This window comes from Rissa tridactyla, chromosome 6 (genome assembly GCF_028500815.1).
Source record: "Rissa tridactyla isolate bRisTri1 chromosome 6, bRisTri1.patW.cur.20221130, whole genome shotgun sequence".
Lineage (NCBI taxonomy): Eukaryota > Metazoa > Chordata > Aves > Charadriiformes > Laridae > Rissa > Rissa tridactyla.
In genome coordinates, this window is record NC_071471.1 from 59,535,886 (window position 1) to 59,561,635 (window position 25,750).

Below are 25,750 nucleotides of genomic sequence, written 5' to 3' on the forward strand. Positions count from 1 at the left end.
TAATAGAGAATTACTTTGATAGAGAATCTACATGTAGCTGTTACAATATGGCTTAAAAGAGCTTGGAAAGAGGAAAAATGCAGATGAGCCTTAATCTGAACTGGAACCATTTTTACACATTTCTGGCTCCCACAATTAACTCATTCAATTAGGCAGAGAACAACAGATAGCCAGAGAAATGGGAGGATGGCACAGAAAGGTTGCAAGTGTTTTGATCTTTTTCAAGCACTGCAGCTCAAGGCACCCTGTTGAACGGCACGATTGATGTTTCTCCCTCCAGGCTCCAGAGGGACCTAAACAAAAACAACATTTGTGCCCAGTGCCTGACCCAGGGTGGGCCTGGTCAGACATTACACTTCCTGGGTACCACAATGACAGATTTATTTGCTACTGTGATTGCTGGGCAAGCAGCAGCCACCCCTGTCCCTCACCAGAGCAGCTTAAATTAGCTTTCCTCGCTCTTATGCCTGTGGGATGCTGATGCATTATGTTTAAAGCAAGTGTTTTAAGATAGTCCTTAAAGGAATACAGAAATATATTCAATTTCCCCCCCCACACACACACCGGGAGCCTGCATTTGAAAGTAAACCTCTCATCCCTGCAGAGATATCTCCTCTTCTATATACTTGAAGGAGAACATCACCTCCACTCCCCACACTACCCGTTCAGGAGGTAGTATCTTAGAGAGCCACATCTTGAAAAAATAGTTGACTAGTAGATTGTCAAACATGCAAATCCAGCTAAAGTGCATGAGTAAGAGGACTGGCAGCAGGCATTAAATAAGGCCATTAATTTTAGCCATATTCACTGAGTTCAGCCCCATCACAGCAGTGCTTGTACTTGGGAAGAGGTGCTGCATTTGGTCAGGGGGTGGGGGCAGATGTGCTGAGCCAGTGAGGAACCCAGCGAGCACCTTCCTCTCCCTGGCAGAAGTGTCCGCTCCGGGAGCTGCCGGGGCTCCTCGCCTCCCCGGCACCACGCTGCAGACCAATCTCAGACCACTTCCACTTGCCACGTAAGCAGAGCTGCCTGGCGTACGCTAGACCCACACACACACTGCTTGGAAAATGTTCACATCTGGCTTTCACGTGACTTGAGCGTGCCTCAGAAATTCATCATCTGGATAACTCACTCCTGCAGGGGAGAAATCCACAACCAGAGCGCTCTTTCCCAAGTTGGAATGCAGCAGTGGGGCGAGAGGCTCATGTGCTCAAACTGCACAGCGACACGCTCACCAGCTGCATTTCCACAGCCTCACACAGTCCTTCATCCTTTCTAAAAGTACAAACCTAAAGAAAACTTAGTTCCAATTTTCTACTCTGTTTACTTCTGCAAAAGCCCATCCTAATCCCATTTGCAGACCCAGAAGTACCCAGGATTGTTTAGTTTTTGTTCTGGCAGCCATAGCTCGTATTAACCCTTTCCACATGGTGAGCAAGGACTGCTTCCGACATGATCACAGTGGTACAGCCCCTGCACATACAGTTTTGTAGCAGTTCCCAGTTTTGCTGGGAAGTGCCTAGAATATCTGAACACTAATCTGCATCTACAGCTGTACAAACTGAGAGCATCACCCCTCTGAGGAAAAAAAAAAAAAAAAAAAAAAAAAACACAACAAAAAAACAGCCTCCAACACTGCTGAGGAAGAGGGCAGGGCAGAGAAGCCCCAGCCATTGCACTGGGCAAGTCACAGGTATGTACGCACATTAGCATGGCTCAAAAAAAAAAAAACCAAAACCAAAAAAAACACCAACAAAAGTCAAGAGTCAAGTCCCAACTGTGAAGAAGTCACACTGCCAAGCACAGAAAGCGTACTGCAGCACCAGCATGTCCAGGCAGCCTGTTTTAATTGGCAGCAGACTGAGCCGGCCAACTGATGCATACGTTATAACTCCTGCTGAACATCTAAGTAATGCTTCCAGCCATCTCTGGTTAGATGAGCTACTCCATCCAGAGCAGACTGGTGAGGATTTTGCCTGTCACGCAGCCTGGACCCAGACCAGCCAGAATGCGACAGGTATAAAACCATGCACAAAGCTGAAGGTGCTTAGGGAGCGCTATTTCAGAGGTGAGGACTCTCAATTACCTAAGGACACGCGCTCTGCCATCCAGGTTTCCTTCTCATAAGAGAGACTTGAGTTTCAGGTGCTTACCAGCCTGAGACTAAGTGATCTAAAACCCTCAGGTAAGAGGTCTGCTCCTCTCAGCCAGCCAGACCTGTCTGTGCTGCATGTGTATTCCTGCAAAGGCTGAGGATCATCACCCTCCACTCCAGCTCCCAAGTGCATTTCTCACCTGCCTTATCTAAAAATCAAAATCATGCCAAAATCAAAATCCGATACCACACAGTTGTCTCTGTGCAAGAGAGGAAAAACCCACGCAGGCAGTGTTAATACCATCTGCCACCGACAGACCGAGGAGGAAGGCAGAACAGGAGCAGATGGAGAATAGAGAACTTCTTAAAAACACATGAAATGCCATTACACCCCCTAAAGTACCCAGCGCTTTCTCAGCACTCAGCTGAAGGCTCTCCGAGGCATTCGCAAGGGTGCACGCTGTTCTGCTGTGGCTGTGCTCAAGACACACCTCATACTTGCAGCCCTTCCCTGCCCGCCCAGCCTCCCTGCCCTCTCCCTCATACGGGGCTCTGCGCAGCATCCATGCTGAACTGGGAACGGCAAAGAGCACAAACAAATTCCTTTCCCTAATCCTGTACCCTGTCCCCACACTTCAGTTTAAAAGCCAAGGAGCAAAACAAAAGACTCACACAACAAACAAACAGCTCTTGCTCTCTTATCCCATCTTCCTCCCACCCCAGCATATGGGCCACCCAGAAGATAGAGATCCTATACATCCAAGGGGCCACATGTCTTGTCAGCAGAAAACTGAAGCAGTGCAGAATAAAGTCTCCTATCTGCTCTTCTCTTCAGTAGCCTCAGGCAGAAGTCCAAAGCATTTCAGTTTAAACAGCGACTTTAAAAATATGGTGTACAAGAAGTGTGAGATCAGCTTCCTGCTGCCAGAATACCACAGGCCGGATTTGGAGCCTTGGATTGGAGTGGACAGATTCACATCTTGACTGAAGATGCAGAATTGGGTCACACACACAGATGCTGCAAGGAGATGAAGTCTGCCTGACTTACTGAAGCTCTCTTTCTCAAATCCCGCTTTGTGCCAGTGCACCTGAGCACAGAGCAATAGCCCAGCTTTGGAAAATACAGAGTGGATGTTCCTTCAATTATATGAAGAATTTGTTAAAAAAAAACCCAAAGACTTACAGGCTTGTTAAAAAAAAAATCAGGAAAGAAAATGAACTGTTTTGGGAATTACTGCATCACGAAAACCGATAAAATGAACAGAAGTTAGAGTTTAGCAAATTCACTAGTTCTGAAAGAATAGTTCTCCATCATGAGAATAGGAAGCTCTGACATCAAGGACTGAACTGAGGATGCACACTAAGATCATTAACTACTAACTCCTTCCAGAACCAGGCCCAAAGATGTACATCCCCAGTAATTATATGCTAAGGCTTATTTGGTCCTTGGTTGCTATGCTTCTGCCTACTCTATCCTTCTTTTATTACTAAATCCTTTATCTTCCTGTTTAAAAAAAAAAAAAAAGAAAAAAAAAGAAAAAAGCTATGTGAGAACCAAAATGTTCTGCCAGAATCTGCTGTTTTTAAATTCCATGCAGTAATTAGTACATACAGCCAAGAAGGTTAATCGTATGATGGGAGAACAGATCCTGATTTCTGATCAAGAGCAATCCTGTCAGTACATGTTTGTGAAGTTACAAAATAGCGGCTGGCAAATTACCTAGTCCAGCCATCCTCATCAACAGGCCAAATGGCACCAAGGAGCCAGTCTGCCATCGCCATTTCTGCACTAATTGCAGAAAACAATGCAAGGAACACAGCACGCTTGTGTGATTCATCAGGACACAAACAAGAGCACGTGCCTCAGTCTGCAGGGATCATGTCGTACCACAGATTTCTTAAAAGGATTAAGACACCAAGCCCAAGCTACATGGTTTAAGATGTTCCTGGGACCTTGCCATGGGCTTGGACAAACTTAGATCCCCATTCACTGCCTTCAAAAAAAAAAAATTCACCTTCCAAGCTGAAGCTTTCCTTTCAGATGGAGGATATGGAGACAGACTTCAGAGACAAACATCGCAAGAGCAGAATGACTCAAACTAATACTGGAGTTAAAAAACACATTCTCGCTTTGCTGCTATCACCTGGACTCCGCTTCATTAAGCAATAACCAACTCTCTGCGTCATTACTCACGCACTCAATGCGGGTAGCCTCAAGACATCTGCTGCAGTCACCACCCTGACAGAAGACTCATCGCCTCACGCTGGGATTTACCGTGTTAGTTAATTGGTTTTTTCAACATCTTTACTACCACACTCTTAGATTTGGCCCCTTCAAGAACCGATTTTAAAGGTTCTGGCTGAGAGGGGAAAACTGAGACAGATTTAACAGTCAACTGAGTAAGTTAAGGCATGTCCACACCACACTAGTGGTTCTGTCCATGGCTCTTCTAACATTAAAAGGGCATCTCACCACTCCAGATGATGTGTGATCAATACTGCAACAACCTTAAGGCAGAAGAAAGGCAGCACCATGTCGCTCTTGGAGAGGTCCTTCCTCCTCCCTTCACTGCAGCCATCTCCCACAAATACCATAAAATATCCGCCAGGGCTGCAGGCTGTGTGTTCCCTCCTCTCCCTGTACCCACACGTAGCTAAACGCCTACTGCACAGCTATGAAGCTCGCAGGGGGCCCCACACTCAGTGGGACCAACAAAGCTTTGTCCCTAGAGTCACCACCTCAGTCCTACAGCAGGTAGAGACAAGCTCCAGCCACACCGCCTTGCTGGTCCAGCTAATGGCTCACACATTGGTGACCCCGTTGAATGATTAAGCACAGAAAGGCTCGCACACACCATTCATTTTCTCCATATCGCCTCAAAGGAGCCAGTTCAAACTGAAGTTAAGAAAATAAAGCCCATTTATAAAACTAAAAAAGAAAAAAAAGTGAGACACGCCATGGAGCTGTAAGCGCAGGCTAGACACGTGCAGTGTGACACGACCAGAAAGGTTAAGCTCTGAAGTGATGAGCATAGCTGAGCTACAAAGAAAAAGTCACAAGTTAAGCCATTTCCCTTCATAATCACAAAGGAAGCAGAAAAAAACTATCCCTGGTAACTCAAAGAAATAGCAATTAAGGCCTGTCCCTCAAGCTGCCAGAGCATGCAGCTTCAGCGTGCGAGAGCGAGGAAGAGGGTTTCCCTAGTCATGAAGAATTAGCCTAAAGAAACAACTTTTGCTGTCAGCTCCACCCGTAAGCCCAAGGCAGCAACCCCACAAAGTGATCAGCCATGAGGGCCCTCGGTGTCGTTACAACGATCTGCTTGTTTTTCACTTGGAGGCCCCACTTCCATCATTGTTGCAGCTCTCAATTTCCCCATTGAGGGAAAAGAGAGCATTACAGATGTTTCTATAAAAAGTTTGAGAAGTAGCTTCCACTGGACTCTGAAGTTTTTATTTACTTGCCAGTGGATACATCCTTCCTAGTTTTACATCATAGGAGGGAAAGGAAGCAGAAATTGTTGTGCGGGTGCTGCCATATTCTGCTAGTCCAAAAACTGGATGTGGGAACCAAGTTGAAGGATAGGTCTCTCTGCTGAAGAAGCCAAGCCTCATCAGCATCCTCACTGAGACAACGCTGGCTTGAACCAAATTGTTACATTAATATTTTAAATGCTCAATTATAGCAGCTATTTAAATAGACTTCAGCTGGCAGGCTCAGCCAGAGTACAGCCAGCTTGATGCAGGCAGGATCTGGTCAACTAGAGAAAGAAGACACTGCAGTACTGATGGAGCCATAAACTTTTTTTTTTTTAATAGTTTATTCCCCCTCCACATGGAGGCGCATCCTACTGCATAGCAACAAGGTGCCAGAGAGAGCCCAGAGCAGCAGCTTGAAGGCAGCTGTGCCCTCAGCAGCAGCCAGGGCGGTCAGAGCAGTGGGAGTGAGCAAGCAGTGGGGATTTTTGTTATGATTTCAGAAGGGGGTGGCCGGCAACGCTCCTGCTAGCACATACAGCAGTAAGCACAAGGGCTTGGCTGCCTACAAGGCAGGCGGCGGAGATCCATACCTCAGCAAAGCATACCTGAAAGCAAAAGTGAAGCAGCATCTCTTCTGCTGGGTTTGGGCCCACTGTTAGCAAGGAGGACCCTCTCAGTAGTTGAGGAGCACTAAGACTCAGTATGGAAAAACTGTGGAGTGCACACCAACTCCCTATTGCCACCGAACACCAGGTCCCAGATACTTGCTTCATCTTCATGACTGGGGCTCTGGCAACAATTTTGGCATAAAACCAGCCAATAAAGATTTTTGGCATAAAACCAGCCAATAAAGATTCTCAGCAAGGGAAGAGGGCAAGATCACCTTATTTCCAGGAGTCTGAAGCTTGCTCTAGCCAGTAAGGGGCATGTGTGTGGGGGGGACATCTTTGGGGAGAAACATACTCCAACTGGTTTTTACAAGCCACCTCAGGATTAGCTGATGTCTCAAGGGTTAATTAGTTCACCATGCACAGATGGTAGCTGGTAAGGTTTGCAGAGTGGATTAACCTAATTTGTGGTTTGTAATGTACCATGCAAATATCCATTACTAGACTTGCAGCAATTTTGCCCTTATTTTGATTTGATGAGAGAAAACCACACAATGGCTGCTTGCATAGAAGTAATGCCTATTTTGAGTGACAAATGAGTTGCTGTTCACTTGGTTAATGAGATCGACAAATTGGAGTCTGAAAAGTAATTCGCTCCCTTTTTGCTACAGAGGGTCTTTGGAGAGACCTAGACGAGACCATTTGTTGCAAGCATACAGAATATGCCCACCATAACCACTCTTTACGGTTGTACTGAGGTCTCTTCGGCACTGACAGATGGTCATAGCACCACAATTCAATAGACTAGAAATATGAAGGCAGCTTTCCAAAGCAGCTCTGCAGCATGTCAAGTAAAGCCCCACAAATCCAAGGTAAGAGCACATGTGTCGGTTCAGGCCACAGCAAACACCCATGCCTACGCAGAGCCGCAGTGAAGCTCCAGGTCTCCGAGCTGACTGCAGGTTAAGGCATTTATAAATTAGATCATATCCAAGTAAGGGCTGTGTGTTTATATAGCACTTTGCACAAGAGGAAGCCTGGCTCAGGACTGGCATGCAGAGATGCCCCAGATCGGTGCAAGACTCCCTTCTGTTTAGCTAAGGACATGCCACGCTGTTGCATTTGGTTCAGAAGGTCTTAAATGTTTACAACCAGTATCAGCTGCAGCAATAAATGTTTCCATAACTTCTATTAAACTCTGAACTTATCCAATTTCTCCCTGCGCTGAGGGGCGAGCACAGGACTAGCTAAACAAGCACTCTGGCAAGGCAGAGGTCAGGGTGGAGGTGATGTCGGCTGTCAGAGGCATTCCCCAAATGTTTCTGCGATCAGCCACGCTTGTGTTGTGCCTGCACATGCCTGAGCCGTGGCAGCTGTGGGATTCCTGCCGGACAGTGCGGGACAGCCATACTCACACCCGAAAGCTTCCTCCCAGCACATCTTTGGTCAAGACAGAAGATGTGTTCACAGGTCTGATTTGTTGGGAGGCGCTTGCATTTAAAAGTGCTTCTTTGTCTCTTGTTCAAAGACAGGGTAGTGTCTGCAGCTACAAAGGAAACTACATTTCAAAGCTATTTGTTATCTTAAAAGACTCTCATAGCACACCCTGGAAATCTGTGCTTATTTACCCCATCATTTGTACAAGTGTCATAAAGCTGGTCTTTGTTAGAGGCTGTAACTACCAACTCTCTTGGCATATTCCTTCATTTGTTGTACACTTACTCCCACAATATCCAGCTCCCAGCAGAATGAAGCATTCCCCCGCTGCTCTAAAATCAGGCAAGAAGATGGCCAAGAACAGAGTCCCTTTATGCAGCTCACTTTGGCCAGAGAGCTGCTTCACATTCCTCTTAGTACAGGGCAAGCAGAGAAAGACCATCCCTAAGCCCTACTGTTTCCAAGCCCTGGCTGTGCAAGCAGCTTCTTCTGCACCAAGAAGCAGAGAAGAGGAAACAGTCCCAAAAGGAGACCTGGCAGCACGTGGAGGTGGGACAGCCAAGGGAAGGAGCCCAACATGAGCATCCACCCCTTGCAGGGATGGATGAGTGTGCCACTTGGGATGCTCAGGGCAGGAGGCCAAAGAGCCCAGCAGAGCAGCATCCACAACTGGTATCTCTGCTCCACTGACTCAACTTAATCTGTCTTCCCCCAGTGTCATGGCAGATCAGCTCCAACTTTCCCCTAGAGCCACAGGAATGGAGGAGAAGCAGCTTCTCACACTCCCAAAGCACTTCCTCACATCTCTTGCAAGAATATTGCAACTCCTGTGCCTGTCAACTGCTGCACTGAGCTCAAAGCTTTCCTAGTTTGCTAATGCTGTTCTAGGTCAGTGCTAAATCAGTTTGCCCCAGAGACTTCAACAACGTTTTTCAAGAGTCTTTACATGGCACGAAAAGGCCACGAGTGCTTGGGATGTAGCACTCTGAGCCAGGAGCTCCTGCACTCAGCTCTGCCTTCTACCTAGTCTCTTGTACCTTTACGGTCTCCCCCTCTAGAGAAGTTTCTGCCACCAATCTAATTCATGGTCCATTGCACACAAACACTTTACTTAATATTAAGACGTCCTAGAAGTGCAATTGCATCACTCTAAAAAGACCCCCCTTTTTTTTTTTTTTTTTTTTTAAAAAAACTGCAACTCAGACAGAAGCTTTGTAGGAGATGAGGAAGATGAAGTGTGCCCGATTTTATCCTTTCTGGTCAGCACTGTGTACCATGCTTGCCTCTTCATCACTACCACCCACCTCAGGGAAATTCAGGGAAAGAGTACCACAAGAATTGGCCTGCAAAGGCAACAGCCATTTAATGCACAGGATGGTCAAGCAACAGCTCCGTTTTAGTGCATCACTTAGCTTATTACAGGACTGCAGCATGAAAGCTCCCATAATTAACCAACAAATCAATCTAGGCAGTGACATTCATTGGAGTTCAGTATATTACATTCATCTTCCCTGCTTTCCCACAGACTAAGCCATTGCAGTGTTTCTTTATCATCTTAAAAAGCAAGAAGAAAAAAAATCCTCCCCTCCCCTGCACACAGGCCAGAGTTTTCCAGAAGTTGCTCTTGGTTTGAAAGGCCTCTGAACAGAATTTGGAGCGCCCAAGACTCCAAACAAAGTCAATGAGAGTTGCAGGTGCTCAATGCTGCTTGGGGAAAAAAAAAAAAGAAAAGAAAAGAAGAAGAAAAGCAACGAAAGCCCTGACACATCCAGCTCAGAGCAGCCAAACCCAGAGGCCCATAATTACACGTCCCTATTGAAAACACATCTGTAAAAATCACTAAGAGCTACAAGGGGAAGGGAAAAATTGGATTTATATAGTTTCAAATCAGGGGTTTATAGGACATTTGAATCCAAGATCTTAAAAACAAAACACTGAGCTAGTGCCTCTGAGGGAGCCCAAACCCAGACACAGGCACTGAGACCATTTTGCATCAGAAGCCTCACCAGAGCCTTTTGGAAAGGCAAAAACAAACAAACAAAAAGATTCCAACTAGAACAGAAAAGCATTCCCTTGCCCTCCAGAGAAGAACCCCAACTCTCAGGCTGCATTATGACTGTCTGCTCAGGTAAAGATTGACTTAAGGAAAAAAAAAAGTGAAAGAAATTTAATATAATTATCCTCTCAGACTGGAGAAGGAGCTGCATAAATACAGTCAGAGGAGAGCAGTCATTTTAACTGCAATACTATATAAGGTGGGTTTCTTCTCTCCAGTGCAAAGGAAAGAAACTGATGCTTGTCTCTTGCAGGCTCCAGCAATACAAAGTTAAACTGCTACACAATTTCATGCAACACAAGATAAAGGGCAGGTTTAAAAGAGGGGAGGGGAAGGCGGGGGGGGGGGGGGGGGAAGGTAATCATGCAGTACATAGAAAGCCTGGTATCTTACCTGATTTTCTCTTTGAAGATCCATAGTCCCTGAAAAAAAGACAACAACAAATAGACATGGTTAGAGCTGGAAACAGGGGTGAGAGACTGGGTACTTCCCAAATTTCCACCCATATGCTCAAGGGCTCATCCTGCGTGCTCCCTCCTTTAAAGAGGAGGTGAGGACCGCAAGGCATTGACAGGCAGGGGCCGGGACGGGTCCTGAGCAGCACCGGCTCATCAGCAGCACCAGCTGGGGCTTCTGCAGCACCAGGGGCTGGGGGAGCATGTGATCAACCAGACAGAGCAAACCATCCACAACCAGCAAGGCAGGGGAGAAGGGTGTCATTTTTTCCCCTTTAAATTGAGCTATTAAATGCACAGCTACTGAATTAACCCCTGACGTTCCCCTGGAGAGGAAGGGGAATATTAACTGTTTGCTGCTGGGGTGTGGCTGCTACAGGCTTATCTGGCATTGCTTGCGGTCCTCTCCTTTCAGAGGCTAATTAATTTGTGAATAACCTCCAGACCCCTCCTAGTTCTCTCTGACAAGCACTTGTCTTCCGAAAGCTAAAAAAAAAAAAACAACGCCCAAACTTTCTTCTTTCTTCCAGGATGGGGAACACACCCTTGCTTTTCAGTAGTGATTTAAAGGGTGCTGGCACCTTTGCTGGTGGCAGAAGAGCTGAAAGCTCAGCAGCTGCAACAGAAGTGGGAAGAAACTGCAGAAGGGAGCTGCGAGAACTGATTCAGGATAAGCAGAACGGAGAACAGAAATGCTTCACTATGGGTATGGTTCCTCCCGGCGCTCCCTGGAGCCTCTCAGACCCAGCTCAGAAATGGTCTGCACTGGCAGGAGCTGGGGCTGTGACAGATTGGGCAGAGCCAGCATCGCTGTGTGGGCACAGCGCCCGTGGCACGGTCACACGCCGCAGCCGGTGGTGCTGCTGTTGGGAAAATCACCCCATGAACCCACCGCAGAAGCAGGCTGTTTGCAGGAATCCCACTGGAGGGGCAGGCAGCAGTCTCTGAGTTTTTTAGGGTCAGACTGTCAGGAGTGGGGGGGTTTGTCCCTTGCAGCATTCTGTGTACTCCAGAGGAAATCAGAGAAGGATTGTCCCAAATGATGTATTTAATTTCAAGAGAGTTTGGGGGATCATCTGAAGAAATGACACATATCTTGAGGGCAGAGGTATGTCTACCAATAAATTCTGTTTCTCACAGCACTTTGCGTTCATCCCGTGCCTTACATGTCTGGGATTTGCTTCCAGTGAGTAATAACTACTTGGGAGATTTTTGCACCCTCTTTTAATTTTCCAGTGTCATTTGTATTTCAATTAAACGCTTGTTTTGTCAGCCATGTCTGCAGTTGTATTTGATGTGAAGATGCTACTGTTCATGAATAGGCTACTTCTTCTACAGCAGTGATATCATATGCAAATATAATGCCTGCTATATGGTACCCGAAACAGAGACCCCTCAGAATGAGCCATGGAAGGCACGATCCCCGAAATGTTGTCCTCTGCCCCGGTTCCGCTCCCACGCCAGGCTGGAGCTTTGCGGTTGCTGTCAATACAGTGCTCTTGGCGTGTGAAAGTCTGTGTTTGGTCCTGCCCTGAACTGCCTCTCTTCTGACAGCACTAAATGGCAAAGAGGTGAAACCCTGCTAAGATCCACACATGTAATTTGCTTGAACCCAATATCTCTGTCGTGCACATGCTTCATGACCACTTCAGTCCCTTTTGCCCTTTCTGCAGCAAAGCCCGTGGACCTTCTTGGCCCTACAGCTTTGAGCTAGGTTCAGCTGGGATTTCCCTCTGCAGTATATTGCATCCCCACCTCCCCACCTCTCCCTGTGTTGCACAAAAAGGTTGCACCCAGCTCTTGCAAATGTTTGCACCCATGAGGACCCTGGGAGGATGGTGTAGCTGGGCACAATCCCTAGAAGATAAATACAACCATCTTTCCGGTTTTTGCCAAAAGGCCGTCAGCACACATTTCCAGGGCAATCTCCTGCCAGCCAGCCATGCTGGGGGCACCCCACAAGCATCCTAAGAGAGGTCATAGGTCAACAGAGCATGCACAGCAGGGTGAAGGCAAGCAGCATCAGACAGAGGCGAAAGACCCTTCAGCCCAGTTGAAGTTGCAAAAGAACACCTAACTCCTTTTTTGCCACTTAAAAAAACACCACCCAATTTACATGATTAGAAGTGGGGTATCGATGGATTGATATGGTTAATAAGCAACCAAAAATGGATGCAGATGTTGCTGAATGTCTTTGCCCATCAGATCAGGCCAAAGTCGGTACCCAAGTTTGGAAAGTACAGTAGAAGATGACTTGGCTGTGCTCTCGCTGGGCAATAGTAGCAAATGCCACAAAAGGCCCAGAATTCAAACGTCTGTCCTGGATAGCTGGTTTTCGGACTTGTGTGAGTGACTGCAGTAAGCTTTTAGATGAGGCTTGTTCTTTTAATTCTAAAGCATGACTCATACATGCAATTTAAAGAAGGTAGAGATTAAAAAAAAAGGCAAAATTTTGAAACTGTTTTCTCTTTCTGCACACAGATCATGGGATGACACGAGATATTACTTCATAAAGAACTTTTTCACTACTTTTTTTTTTTTCCTGTTCTATTCCTCATCTGGCTGGCATTTTTTCCCCAGCAAAAGCACGTCATTTTTGGAAGTGTACTTGCCTTTAAGTCTCCTCATACAAGCCCTGAACTGGGCAGACGCGTTCCACATCACACCACTAACGCAGGCACAGAGCGCTGCACTCATTATGATGTGGCAAGCCACATTTCTGGTCAACGGCAAACATGGTGCCAACAAAGGCAGTAACTGTTCATGTGGGACAGAAGCTCTGGTCCAGCGAACCCCATCATTGCTTCTCTCATGGTTTGTGCATGGTGAAAACAAACCTTTAGATTAGTTTGAAGAGGGGGAAAAGCCCCTTACCGTCACCACAAAGTGCACAGCTGAGCGATTTAGAGTCAGCTATAAGAGGATGAAGCGGCAAGTAGCTCTCCGTGATGTCCCTTTGAGATCAGGCAGGGTAACTAGCACCATCAGAGTGTACCCAAACTCTTGAAAACCCAACTCTGCTTCACTGTCCTCTCAGTACACCAAGCTTCTAATTGCATTATGCCACTGCCTCCAATCAGGCTGCTGTGGGAAACACCAGCACGAAGGGAAGCCGAGACACCTTTCCCACTTGCTGCCCCACGCTTGGCCAGCATACGCTGGTCGTCCCCTCTGCGTCTCCATCTCACACTGTTCCCGTACTGCACCCAGGGTGTCCTCACAGGTCCTGCGTACCACAGCGTTTTATTCTTACACGTCTTTCTCAAAATTCAAATGAAGAGCAAAATGAAGGTGGGAAACTCACTTAATTAAATGCTTTGCAAAAATAAATGGCTGCTGCCCCATATTTATAAAGAAAAACAGATGATGGGAGAACAGTGTATTACACATACTGCCTGAAGTGGAGCTGTAGCAAAAGAAGGCAACTGAACCTACAACTTCTGGACTTAGTTTCCACTCTTAAGCACCAGATCACCCTTCCAGAAGAAGATAAGTGATCATTACAAAATATTTACTTAATCACCCCCACCCCTCAACTCATGAGGCTCACTCAAAACAAAAAAGCCATCAATCAATCTTTTGGGCAGGTTTTAGTATTTTTGTTCATTCTTTCTGTAACTTTTAGAGCCAAATCTTATCAGGTTCTGTTTTTGGAGTTCCTGAAGTGCATCTACCCCATGCGTCGTGGGTCACTTTTTAGTACACCCACATTTCATTCACAAAATCAGGAAAAAGCAGTAACAAGTAGAACGGAGACTGAAATAAAATCCTCATCTCCCCAGTGAAACTCTGCAAGCCAAAACTGGTTCCTCCCAGCATGGATGGGGAAAAAATCACTTTGAAATAGAAAGCAAACAAGGTATAGCAAATAATCTCTCTGGCTGGGTAAAGAGCTCTCAGTATACACGTTTTTCTCTTTTCTGCTAATGAAGAAAGCCTGTGCTGCGGCTTTGCAATAGGAGCCCTGCCTGACTCCATATTTATTTTTTATGTCCTATTATTCTGCATGTCATTCATTGATATCTTTCCCCTCTCCCAAGTGACGATCTATAAGGTGAATACTTCTTAGCCTCACTATTTTCAGAGGAACATTAGTGTGAGACTGAAGTATTTATTGGATTGTGTCTCCAAGATAATTAAAGGAAATTTTTAATGGTTTCTCTTAACTGTAACAACTTCCAAGTACAAACTCTGATCTTCTCCTCCAATACCGACTGCACCTGGCACACTGTTAGCCCTTAATTCAGACAAGAAACCTGGTCTTGCAGAACAAAAACCCTTCCAAGGAAAGGTACAATGAATGTCACAGCTGCAGCTACACAGGGAAGCTCACTTTCTCTTCAGCTCTTGCTCTTTTTATCATTCCATTCTTCTTCCATTTCTGTAGGAGAACAGACACCACAATCCTCATTTCCCTTCCAGCCATAGCTACAAGAATAGCAGTGAAACCAGCAGGTAGAATTAAAAATAGCCCTGGCAGGTCCCTTCTTCATTAGCCAGGATCACTCCATACTGAACAATCGCCTTTCGCAAAAATAGCGTATTTTGAGTCCTTTTCATATTAGAATATAGCAATTTTGTCTAAAGTCTTCCTGTGGGGCACCACCTTTAGCTGACACTGAACCTCATTACTGGCAAGGAAAGTATTTCCTGCTGCTAACGATATTAAAACATGGCTGGTGCCAAGCACGTCGCACAAGCTGGACCCACTCTTCTTTAATGACAAAGGAGAGGGAGGCTGGATCTCCTTTCTCATCAGCATCACGCCAGGATAACATTACTCGTTTGCGTTCTAGCAATGAATGTGAAAGGAAGACCACAAGCATTGCTACAGAGCCGATTGCCCCATTATCACATTAAGCTACCCACCGTCAGTCTGTAAATTTGTAAAAGATAAAAATAGCTTATGTCATTGAATTTGTATGTCACTTGCAATCTAATTTAATTACCAAGGTTATATTAACAATGTTATGGAAAAGTTTTATGGCACAGCCTTTCTTTAGGAACAGACTTTGCTGCTGTACTCGGTAAGAGTTAATAAACATTGATATGTGCATGCATGTGTTTGCATCTATCTAAATACAACAGATATACACAAACAAGCAGTGGCACAACTGGAAAGTTGTTTAACAAATGAGGAATATACTGACATTTGTTCAATAAAGCCTAAGAAATGTTCCAAGTAGAGGAGAAGACAGGCGGTGACTAGGTGCATCTGCGATGGATGGTGCCTATCTCTTTAGCTGTACTTCTGATTCAGTTTGATTTGTATCTGGCCCAGAGGGTTTCTCCTGCGTTCTCCACGGAGATCCAGCGAGTCAGCAGAAGCCTCCTGCAGGAACCAGAAGAGTTTGCAGAGCAACACTCCATCAATGGAGGGGCTGCATCAACTCGGCTCCTGCACAGCTCTGCCTCGGAGGTGATGAATTCAGTTGGGGGACCTCATCCTTGCAGTACCCATGATGCAAAGGCTCTTTTAAAAATCTTCTCCTCTTTGCCATGGGACAGCAGACCCAGCAAGCTCACTCTGTGGGATTCCTCCTTTCTCAGGTATGTCACCTTTTAGCCCAGGACCTCTGCCTATCAGTAAAGCAAGGCTCGGCTTCAACTCATTTAGCAGCGCTTTCAGACAACTCTGACTTTCAACCATGAGAGAAAACAGCGTCTGCAAAGCATGAAGAGCTGTCAGACCCATGGAGGAGCACGGCCGGGGGAGCTGCACAGCAGACGTTTCATCAGACGAGACAGAAGCTAAAGGGAGAGTAAATCAGCTTTCTGTCTGTTTCTCAGTGTTTGCTGTCCAAAGGAGATGAGACAGTGACAAACCCTGAGTAATGGAGGTTAATCTATATCCTCTAGAGTATTTTAATACATAAATTTAAATTGTTCCATATTTGTTGGCTTTTGCTAATTCATGTTTAAATACATTGTAGGCACTTATGTTCCCATGCTCCTTAATTCCTAAATGTCTCCAGTGGTGTGGGCAGGCTGCGGTGGAGATGTATGACATTTCAAACAAACAACTTGGATTATCGTTTAATCGCCAATGATTTTCCAGGCAGATTAAAAGCACAGAAATGTTTTAACAAGAAAGACCACTCTCTCCTTCCCAACACTCATACGGTTTGCAGTCAGTAATGAAGACAGCTTTTTCACAAACTGTTTTTCTTAGCGCTGCTATCAGATTCCACGACAGTGTTTTCAAAGTAAACCAATACAAAAATGCTTTGCTACTGCTCTTTATACGTGCAGAAACCTGAGCCGTGAGGATATACTTGCATCTTGAAACTCTCCTCACTGATTTTCCTCAACAGCCAGACCGACATTTTGTATTTGACACGAGGCACGAACTCAAGCGTGACAGAGGACTGTCACTAGGTGCCTGCCTGTCACCAAGGCCTATGGCTGCAGGAGCACCCAAACACATCAATACTATACAAACACACAGGAGCTATATGGAGAGCGTAGGGTTAAAATTTGCATTCATGGTACTCAAAATGCAAAAGTTTAACCATGTGCATGAAGGTATGTCCATTCCCAGTGAGCTCTGAGACGCATATGACACATAATTTAAGCAAAATTAACTCTATATGTTATGGATCAGAAACACAAACTCAAACACATGGATGCATACAGCTATACATTTTCCCCTGCCAGCACTCCATCCTCTGAAATCATAAAAGCACAGCTGATCTCTTCCCCGAGCCAAATAAACAGATGAAGGCTTTTTTCCTTCTTGGGTTTTTTTTTTTTTGATTTTTTTTTTTAGAAAATATTCTGCTCATTTCCTGATATAAATCGTTGCATTGTGGAACCCTCTTGAACATGAATCTGTCCTTTCTGAGCAGAGGTCGAGCTTTCCAGCCCTGTCAGAAAGGGCCCCATTGTGGCGGTCCCGAGACTCCAGAATTCCTTGCCGCGAGCAAAAGGGACTTGAGGGGCAAGAAGAAAATCTGTCGACCTGACTTCAAACCCAGGCATTTCTTGCTGGCTGGAAGCAGTCTCCGCTTGCTGCTAAGAAGGGTAAGCCACTGTTGTGCAACCAGCTCCTTAAGAGAAAGGAGACAACACAAAAGAGACCATTTTGCCTTCCTGCCACCTTTCTGTTGTCTTCACAGTGTGGCTGTAATGCCGGCATAGAGTAAACAGCACAGAATTATATACTATATACTTCTGGTTAGGCTGCAGTGATTCTCTCTGCATCGTGTAGCAACAGTGGCCCAGTTTGTCTCACCAGGACCCAGCTGGAGGTCCTGATTTAGTGCTGACTTTTGACAGCTCCCTAGAACCCAATAAAGTAAAAGTCAACCCAAGTTCTCCCTGAGACACTCCAAGCACAACACTGCGAACTCATCTATATAAGTGCAGAATACATCTTCCGTATACCAGTAACCTTAGCTTGCACAGAAAAGCTTTGCTTGGAAGGAGATGGACACTGCCTCCTCTCCAGCAATGCTCCCTGCACCTGAATCCATGGATTTGTATCGTGAAGGGGAGGTGCAGGACATGGAAAACCAGGGATCAGAGGATCCCGGACATTAGCCCCTCAGAGCACAACTTGAGCTCTGCCACCAGGTCCAAGGTACAGGGGATGCAGACAGCTCCGGGATAAATGACATCCCCATGGATCATCTCAGCCTCATGCAGACCCACAGTGTTTGCGGGCAGCTGTCACCACTTCTTTTTTTGCAGAGAAAGGGTATAGAAGGACAAGAAATGGGTTCAAGTCATCCTGTCCCTCCCTTAAATGATTGGGGAATGTCACAGATTTCTGTCCCAAGATTCCTCAATGGTGAAGTTGATCTCTTGGCTCCAGAGTGCAACTTCAGTTTTTGGCTCAGGCTGACGAAATGCTAATTCTAGCCTCTTGAATTTTTCACTATTATATTTTTTTATGATTACATTATCCTCCTGGAGGAAGACAGGGCTTTGGAATCGTACATTCAGCATGTCACCAGGCTATGAGATACAGGGCAGGGCGATCTGACAGCAAAGCTTGGCCTCACTGGCACCAGGGAGAGATGGCTCAGCACAGACTGGAAGCTGCAGGACACTGGGGCAATGAGCTAACACCATGTGATCCTCTACTGCAAGGCTTTAGCAGCCTTGAAAAAGACAACATGAATGTTTATAGCAAGCTTTTTCCTGGAAAGAAGTATAAAAACAAGATCTTGCCTAAGAGTCACATCCTCATCTGGTTTTGTTTTACCCTGTTTATTCATTCAGATGGCAAATTTCTCCACAGGACAGAAAAATGTATTTACCTTAGCAAGAACTCTGGGTGGAGGTGCTCTTCATCTCCTCTAAACTGACCTTGCTTGTCCCTTGCGGGGACGCCAAATTTATCTCTGTCTTACAATGACCAAGCATGTGTCACTTTATTATAGCCTTTATAGCATTAATGCTGAGTGATAAAAACAAGGTAATAAAAATTAATCATTCTCATGTGCAGCTTTTCCAGTTGTGCTCTTCACTTTTGGATTTTATTACACGCGTCTACACGCAAATACAATATATGTTTAAAAGATGCCTCTAATCATAGTTACAAATTAAGTACTGAATATCAGAATCGTAAATTCAAATGTACCTTATAAACGAGCTGGGCTAATGAGCTTGCATATATCTACCATACGAATCTGATTAAGAGCTTAAGAAGGCAGCACAGGGTTTGAATCTTTAATTTTTTTTGAGCCCCTCCAGATTTGAGGGTGGGCCCCTCAAATTCTAGTTTCCATTAGAGATTTGGGTCCGTCCTCTGATTGGCAACCACATGGTCCATCTGGGTTTCTAAATTGCAGCCCAAATGGTGAGTATAAGAACAGGCAGAGTCCCTTTGCTGTCCCCCTCCAGGGCCACCTTCCTTCTGCTGTTTTGGACTAACTTTGCTTGGAGCTATGTGTATGGTGCATGGTCACTGACTCCTCCATCCCACGGTGGCACTGCCTCCCTACGGATAACTGCCCCGAACGGAGACATTGCCCACTGCCCGACAAGTTGTGCCTGCTCACGGGAGGCAGGATACCACCACCTCTGTTGGAGCGTGCATGGAGACCAACAGTGTCACCCCCAAAACTCTCATCCCAGACAGTCCATGGAAAAGGAGAGGAAAAAGAGAAAACTTGCAAGTTACAAGTTACAGATTTCCAAGCCTCAACCCCAGGCCCAGACGCAGCTTGTCCAAAAAGGCTTTTGCCACTGAATTACTGCACCAGGAAGAATAGCTGGAGCACAGCAGTTTAAATCGAACTAAAAGAAGAGCTTCTGCATGCAACGCAGCTGAATCATGGTACTCGCTGGTGTTAGACATTGCAATCACCAAAACTAGGCAGGGGTTCAAAAAGCAATGAGATAAATTCACAAAGCAAGGATAAATGGTGGCTATTGTACTCCACGCTCTGGATGCTTTGACCCAAAAAGTCCCACAACTGCTGAATGCCAGAAGCAGAGAGGATACACAAGGGAAGTTCACTCTGTATTTGCTTTGTTTCTTGTCTTGGCTATAAGCCACTGTTGGAGACAGGAGGCCAGATGGGGCCCTGGTCTCACCTAATTGTGGCCTTATAATATATTCTCCTGTAAAAGATCAGACTGGATTAGGATAAATTACATCCACATCAGGCCGCATTACTCAGCACATTAAATTGTCCTTAATCACAGACTTTGATGGTCTAGATTCCTGCTTAAATTTACCTCCTGTGCATATTCCTGTGCCTATGCTGTTGAAACCATTGTTGAATTTCAACTATACGTAACTAGGCTCTAATGAAAAGCCAATACGGCTCTTTGATCAAGCTTTATAGGACTCATCATGGCAGCATACTCTGCTGCGGCAAAATGGTTTCCTCATCCTGTCTCTTTCAGAAATGTTTTGTGAGCCTTTAAAAGCAATTTAACCCTGATTTATGTTAGCTAAGTGATTTCTGTTGCACATGTGAGTTACAAGAAAAGGGCTCTCATCTCAGTTTGCTACACTGTTCAGGAAATCAGTTATAAATGCTGCAGTGCCTTTAGTGTCTCTTACTTCAATGCAGCGGAAACTAGCAATTTGAGTAAATACTTCATCATTCCCAATTCTCCCATACGCCGCATCCAGTACTTGACAAGAGACAAGCTATAGCATATTTTTTTTTGGTAAAGGGTGCTGAGCTTCCCCTGTCTAAGCTGTTTACCTAAGCTGTTTCCAGAAGATATTGGAGGAAAAAAACATGCAATTCTTTAATAGAGAGCATATGAAATATGTTGATGACTATCTAACAAAATCGAGCATGCATTCAATAAGAGTGAGTCACCTCATCACAAGTTTAGAGACAAGGGATGTAGAAATGGTGAGTAAGCAAGCTCACGCAGTAAGCCAGGGGTGCAAAAGCAACCCAAAAGTTTTGATAGCGTGACCTGACCTGCCAGTGGCATCCAACCTGCCCTGGGCATAGGCTAGAGCAGGTCTCTTCACACCAGGGGACAGATGCCAGTAAAAGGACAGGAGCTATTGCGAAGTGCCTATCGCCAGGAGGTGTTTGCCAGTGGTCATAAGCGCTACAGCCACTGCTGCTGCTTCATTTACGGTGTTGCTGAGCAAAGAAACACAGCCCACCAACTCTACTTCCGCGTTTCCATTTGCCAGAGAGAATAATGACAGTAACTAGTAAAGAAATGAACTATTTTCTGTGAAGTTTCTTCTATTGTCCAGCTTGAATCTCCCATACCAGTTTGTGTCCATTACTCCTGTTTGCAAAGTTTGCCACTAACAAGAGTTTGACTCCAACATCCTTTTAATTCCCCTTCAGGAAGCTGTAGGTTGCTATTAGATCACCCCTCTACCCTTTCTTTGCATGACAAGTAACAGAAGAACAACAAAGACCAAACTGTTTTTTTTCTCCCACTTCTCCTCGCCCCTCTCGAGGGGAGGCCCCTCAGAGGGACCTGAGAAAGGAGCAGTGACCCAAACGATAGTTGGTCCGGGCTGCCTTCCTCCTGCTCTCCCCTCCTGCTTATGGGAAAGCCCTCGGCATAAACAATCCCCCTCAACCCACATACCCTTGTCAGCTGTGTCCCAGCTGTAAGCACAGTTCCCCATGATGAAGCAGGGGCTGGTGTCACCAAGCTTTGGGGCGCCCCAAAGGAATGGGACCCTGGAGGGAGCCCACTGGGAAAGCAAAGCAGAAGAGCCTCCTGCTCACCCTTCTCCTTTTGACTGCCTGAGCTGCGAAGACATCCACTCACGGCCTCCTCCGGAACACTCTCCTTTGCCCCCTACTAGCCTCAAAACCACCCTGTGGTGAGTGCGGGGCCTCAGCGTTGCTCCCCAGGATTCCCTGAAGCCCGTCCCAGTGCGTGGTGCAAGTGCTGGCACCAGCCCACGTGCTGGAGGCTCGCACAGGGAATTCCCAGGCTGCCGCTGGCATTTTTGGCGTTTTAAAGGCTCTTAATTAGCAGAGTAAGAAATGAGTTACAGGCATTTCCAGACATGGCCCAGGCCCTGCTAGACCTCCGAGCTCCCAGTATAAAGGATAGCGTGCCAGATGCTTGGTATTATACAATTTTGCATTCCTTTCTGGTGCTGTTCTTATGGTGTCTAGCACTTCTGCTTACTCATCTGGCTTTTTAGCAACATGCTGCTTGGACCTCCCTGTCTTGCTGCTCCTGCTACATGTCCAAGGGCAGTAGGACCTGAAAGATTAAGACAGCAGTGTGCATAGACAGCAGATGGCTATTGCATCTGTACGTACTTTGCACTGCTAAATACCCTATTGCCCTACCTAGCTTTACATCCCCTTTTAGCTGCAGATCTCTCTCCTGACTTTTTAAAATCATCTGTTGTACATATGGCCCTAAGAATGGTAAATATTTTTTCCAGGAGAGGCAAAAACTTACGATGCACGTGAGAAGACAAGATCAAGCCCACAGTACGAACTCTGACTTCTTCATCTGGTGACCGTAGTCTTTCCTTTCCTCATTACATTACCTTCAGTTAGAACAGTGAGATTAAAACACGGCCGCTTCCCAAATCTGCCTCAGCAGTATGTCCTCAGTTAACTGTCTTGCAACATCAAATGTCTTTCCAGCATACTAAAATGTAATGTAGTTCTCTATAAGACACCAACTTTATATACCTTGGAATTGTTTTCTGCCTGTTCCTACAAAGCAGCACATGGAAAGATCTTTCAAGTCATTGGGTGCTTTAATTTACTAGTCAGAGACATAAATCATGGCATGTAAGATCTACTGTGAGTTCATGAACTCTAGGAAACTTTTCTAATCACTGTCCTTTGAACTGAGCTTTTTCAGAAACTGTAGAACTCCAAAACATATCTAGTAAACGCATCTAGTAAATTTGGCTGGATTGGCAACTACTAAAAAGCAGACTTGTCTTCCCTGATTATGTACCAGTATCAGGCAGCCTTAAAACATCCTTTCTGATTCTAAAACTACAACATAAAAGAAAAATAAAGAACTCTTGGGCTTGTCTTGCCCATGTCGTGGTTTAGCCTCAGACAGCAACAAAGAACCACGTGTCGCTCGCTCGTGCCTTCCAAACACAGGAAGAATCGTAAGAAAAGGCAAGACTCTTGGGTTGAGACAAAGGCAGTTTAATAGAACAGCAAAGGGAACAGGCAAACAACAACAACAACAACACGGATAGGGGAATATACAAACGCGATTACGGAACCGCCGCTCCCCCGCCGCTCGCCGCTCGCCGGCCGGACCCGGGCCGCCCCAGCCCGCTTTTAAGCAGCAACTTCCTGCCCCCTCCCCCGGCAGCTCAGGGTGGGCGTGGCTCACATGGCATGGAATACCAGGAAAAGTTAACCCTATCCCCACCGGAACCAGGACATTATCCACCCCTTATTCCATACCATCTATGCCATGCCCAGCAGGTTCCAATGAATTGCCACCACTTTCCCCTGTGCCTTACTTGTAGTACAACTGATAGCAATTAACAGCACACAATCTGATTCATTGGCTATTCTCGCCCAAAATCAGATCTCCATGAGGTACACATCGGACTTCCCCATCCTTCCGCATCACCCACCAAGTGCACCCAGGTCCTTGGGCAAAAGCAATCCCACGGATGGGTTTGCCTTTGCCTGAGGCAGGACTAACCCAGACTGTCTTCCCTAGCATATTCTTCATGTGCACTACGGGGACTTTATCCCCTTCTACAGTACGTGGAAGTTTTGATTGGGCAGGGCCAGCCCGATTGTTAGATCCCCTGGTGTTAACTAGCCAGGTAGCTTTTGCTAAATGCGTATCCCAGTGTTTGAAAGTCCCACCACCCATTGCTCTCAGTGTAGTTTTTAACAGTCCATTGTATCGTTCTATCTTCCCAGAGGCTGGGGCGTGATAGGGGATGTGATACACCCACTCGATACCATGCTCTTTGGCCCAGGTGTCTATGAGGCTGTTTCGGAAATGAGTCCCATTGTCCGACTCAATTCTCTCTGGGGTACCATGTCGCCACAGGACTTGCTTTTCAAGGCCCAGGATAGTGTTCCGGGCAGTGGCATGGGGCACAGGGTATGTTTCCAGCCATCCAGTGGTTGCTTCCACCATTGTGAGCACATAGCGCTTGCCTTGACGGGTTTGTGGCAGCGTGATATAATCAATCTGCCAGGCCTCCCCATATTTGTATTTCAGCCATCGCCCTCCATACCAAAGAGGCTTCAAACGCTTGGCTTGTTTGATCGCAGCGCATGTCTCACATTCATGGATGACCTGTGCAATAGTGTCCATGGTCAAGTCCACCCCTCGGTCACGAGCCCATCTATATGTCGCATCTCTCCCTTGATGGCCTGAGGAGTCATGGGCCCACCGAGCTATGAATAGTTCACCCTTATGTTGCCAGTCCAGATCCACCTGAGCCACTTCAATCCTAGCGGCCCGATCCACCTGCTGGTTGTTCTGATGTTCCTCCGTGGCCCGATTCTTTGGTACGTGGGCATCTACATGGCGTACTTTCACAACCAGATTCTCTATCCGGGCAGCAATATCTTGCCATAGGTCAGCAGCCCAGATGGGTTTGCCTCTACGCTGCCAGTTGCCCTGCTTCCACTGCTGTAACCATCCCCACAGAGCATTTGCCACCATCCATGAGTCAGTGTAGAGATAAAGTACTGGCCATTTTTCTCGCTCAGCAATGTCCAAAGCCAGCTGAATAGCCTTCACCTCTGCAAACTGGCTCGATTCACCCTGTCCCTCACTGGCTTCTGCAACCCGTCGTGTAGGACTCCACACAGCAGCCTTCCACTTTCGATGTTTTCCCACAATACGGCAAGACCCATCAGTGAACAGGGCATATTTCTTCTCATTTTCTGGCAGTTTATTATATGGTGGGGCCTCTTCTGCACGCGTCACCTCCTCCTCTGGTGACATTCCGAAATCCTTGCCTTCTGGCCAGTCCATGATCACTTCCAGAATTCCCGGGCGACTGGGGTTTCCCATTCGAGTTCGCTGCGTGATCAGTGCAATCCACTTACTCCATGTAGCATCGGTTGCATGATGTGTGGTGGGGACCCTTTCTTTGAACATCCAACCCAGCACCGGCAGTCGAGGTGCTAAGAGGAGCTGTGCTTCTGTACCAACCACTTCCGAAGCAGCTCGAACCCCTTCATATGCTGCCAATATCTCTTTTTCTGTTGGAGTGTAGCGGGCTTCGGATCCTCTGTATCCACGACTCCAAAACCCTAGGGGTCGACCTCGAGTCTCCCCTGGTGCTTTCTGCCAGAGGCTCCAGGTAGGGCCGTTCTCCCCGGCTGCAGTGTAGAGCACATTTTTAACATCTTGTCCTGCCCGGACTGGCCCCAGGGCCACTGCATGGACTATTTCCTGTTTGATTTGTTCAAAAGCTTGTCGTTGCTCAGGACCCCATTTAAAATCATTCTTCTTCCGGGTTACTTGATACAGAGGGCTTACAATTTGACTGTAATCTGGGATATGCATTCTCCAAAAACCCACAGTACCTAAGAAAGCCTGTGTTTCCTTTTTACTAGTTGGTGGAGACATAGCTGCTATTTTGTTGATCACATCCATTGGAATCTGACGGCGTCCATCTTGCCATTTTATTCCTAAAAACTGGATCTCCTGCGCAGGTCCCTTGACCTTACTTCGCTTTATAGCAAAACCAGCGTTCAGAAGGATTTGGACTATTTTACTCCCTTTCTCAAAAACTTCTTCTGCTGTGTTTCCCCATACAATGATGTCATCAATGTACTGCAGATGTTCTGGAGCTTTACCCTGTTCCAGTGCAGTCTGGATCAGTCCATGGCAAATGGTGGGACTGTGTTTCCACCCCTGGGGCAGTCGATTCCAGGTGTATTGGATGCCCCTCCAAGTGAAAGCAAACTGTGGCCTGCACTCTGCTGCCAAAGGGATTGAGAAAAATGCATTCGCTATATCAATCGTGGCATACCACTTGGCTGCCTTGGACTCCAGTTCGTACTGGAGTTCTAGCATGTCCGGCACAGCAGCACTCAGCGGTGGCGTGACTTCATTCAGACCACGATAGTCTACAGTTAGCCTCCACTCTCCATTAGATTTTCGCACCGGCCATATGGGACTGTTAAAGGGTGAGCGAGTCTTGCTGATCACTCCTTGAACCTCTAGTTGACGAATCAGCTCATGG

General features: G+C 46.3%; 1 protein-coding gene across 4 annotated transcripts in view; it reads right to left on the reverse strand.

The window, feature by feature from the left end:
* Positions 1-25,750, reverse strand: part of SH3PXD2A (SH3 and PX domains 2A) — a 280,366-nt gene that overhangs the window by 89,854 nt on the left and 164,762 nt on the right. For 3 of the 4 annotated variants that reach the window (XM_054205000.1, XM_054205001.1, XM_054205002.1), the window contains exon 6: positions 10,070-10,098. In XM_054205000.1, coding sequence (XP_054060975.1) covers positions 10,070-10,098 — 29 coding nt within the window. Of the gene's footprint in view, positions 1-10,069; positions 10,099-10,712; positions 10,773-25,750 lie in introns of those variants that run through there. The other variant, XM_054205005.1, reaches the window with a different exon arrangement.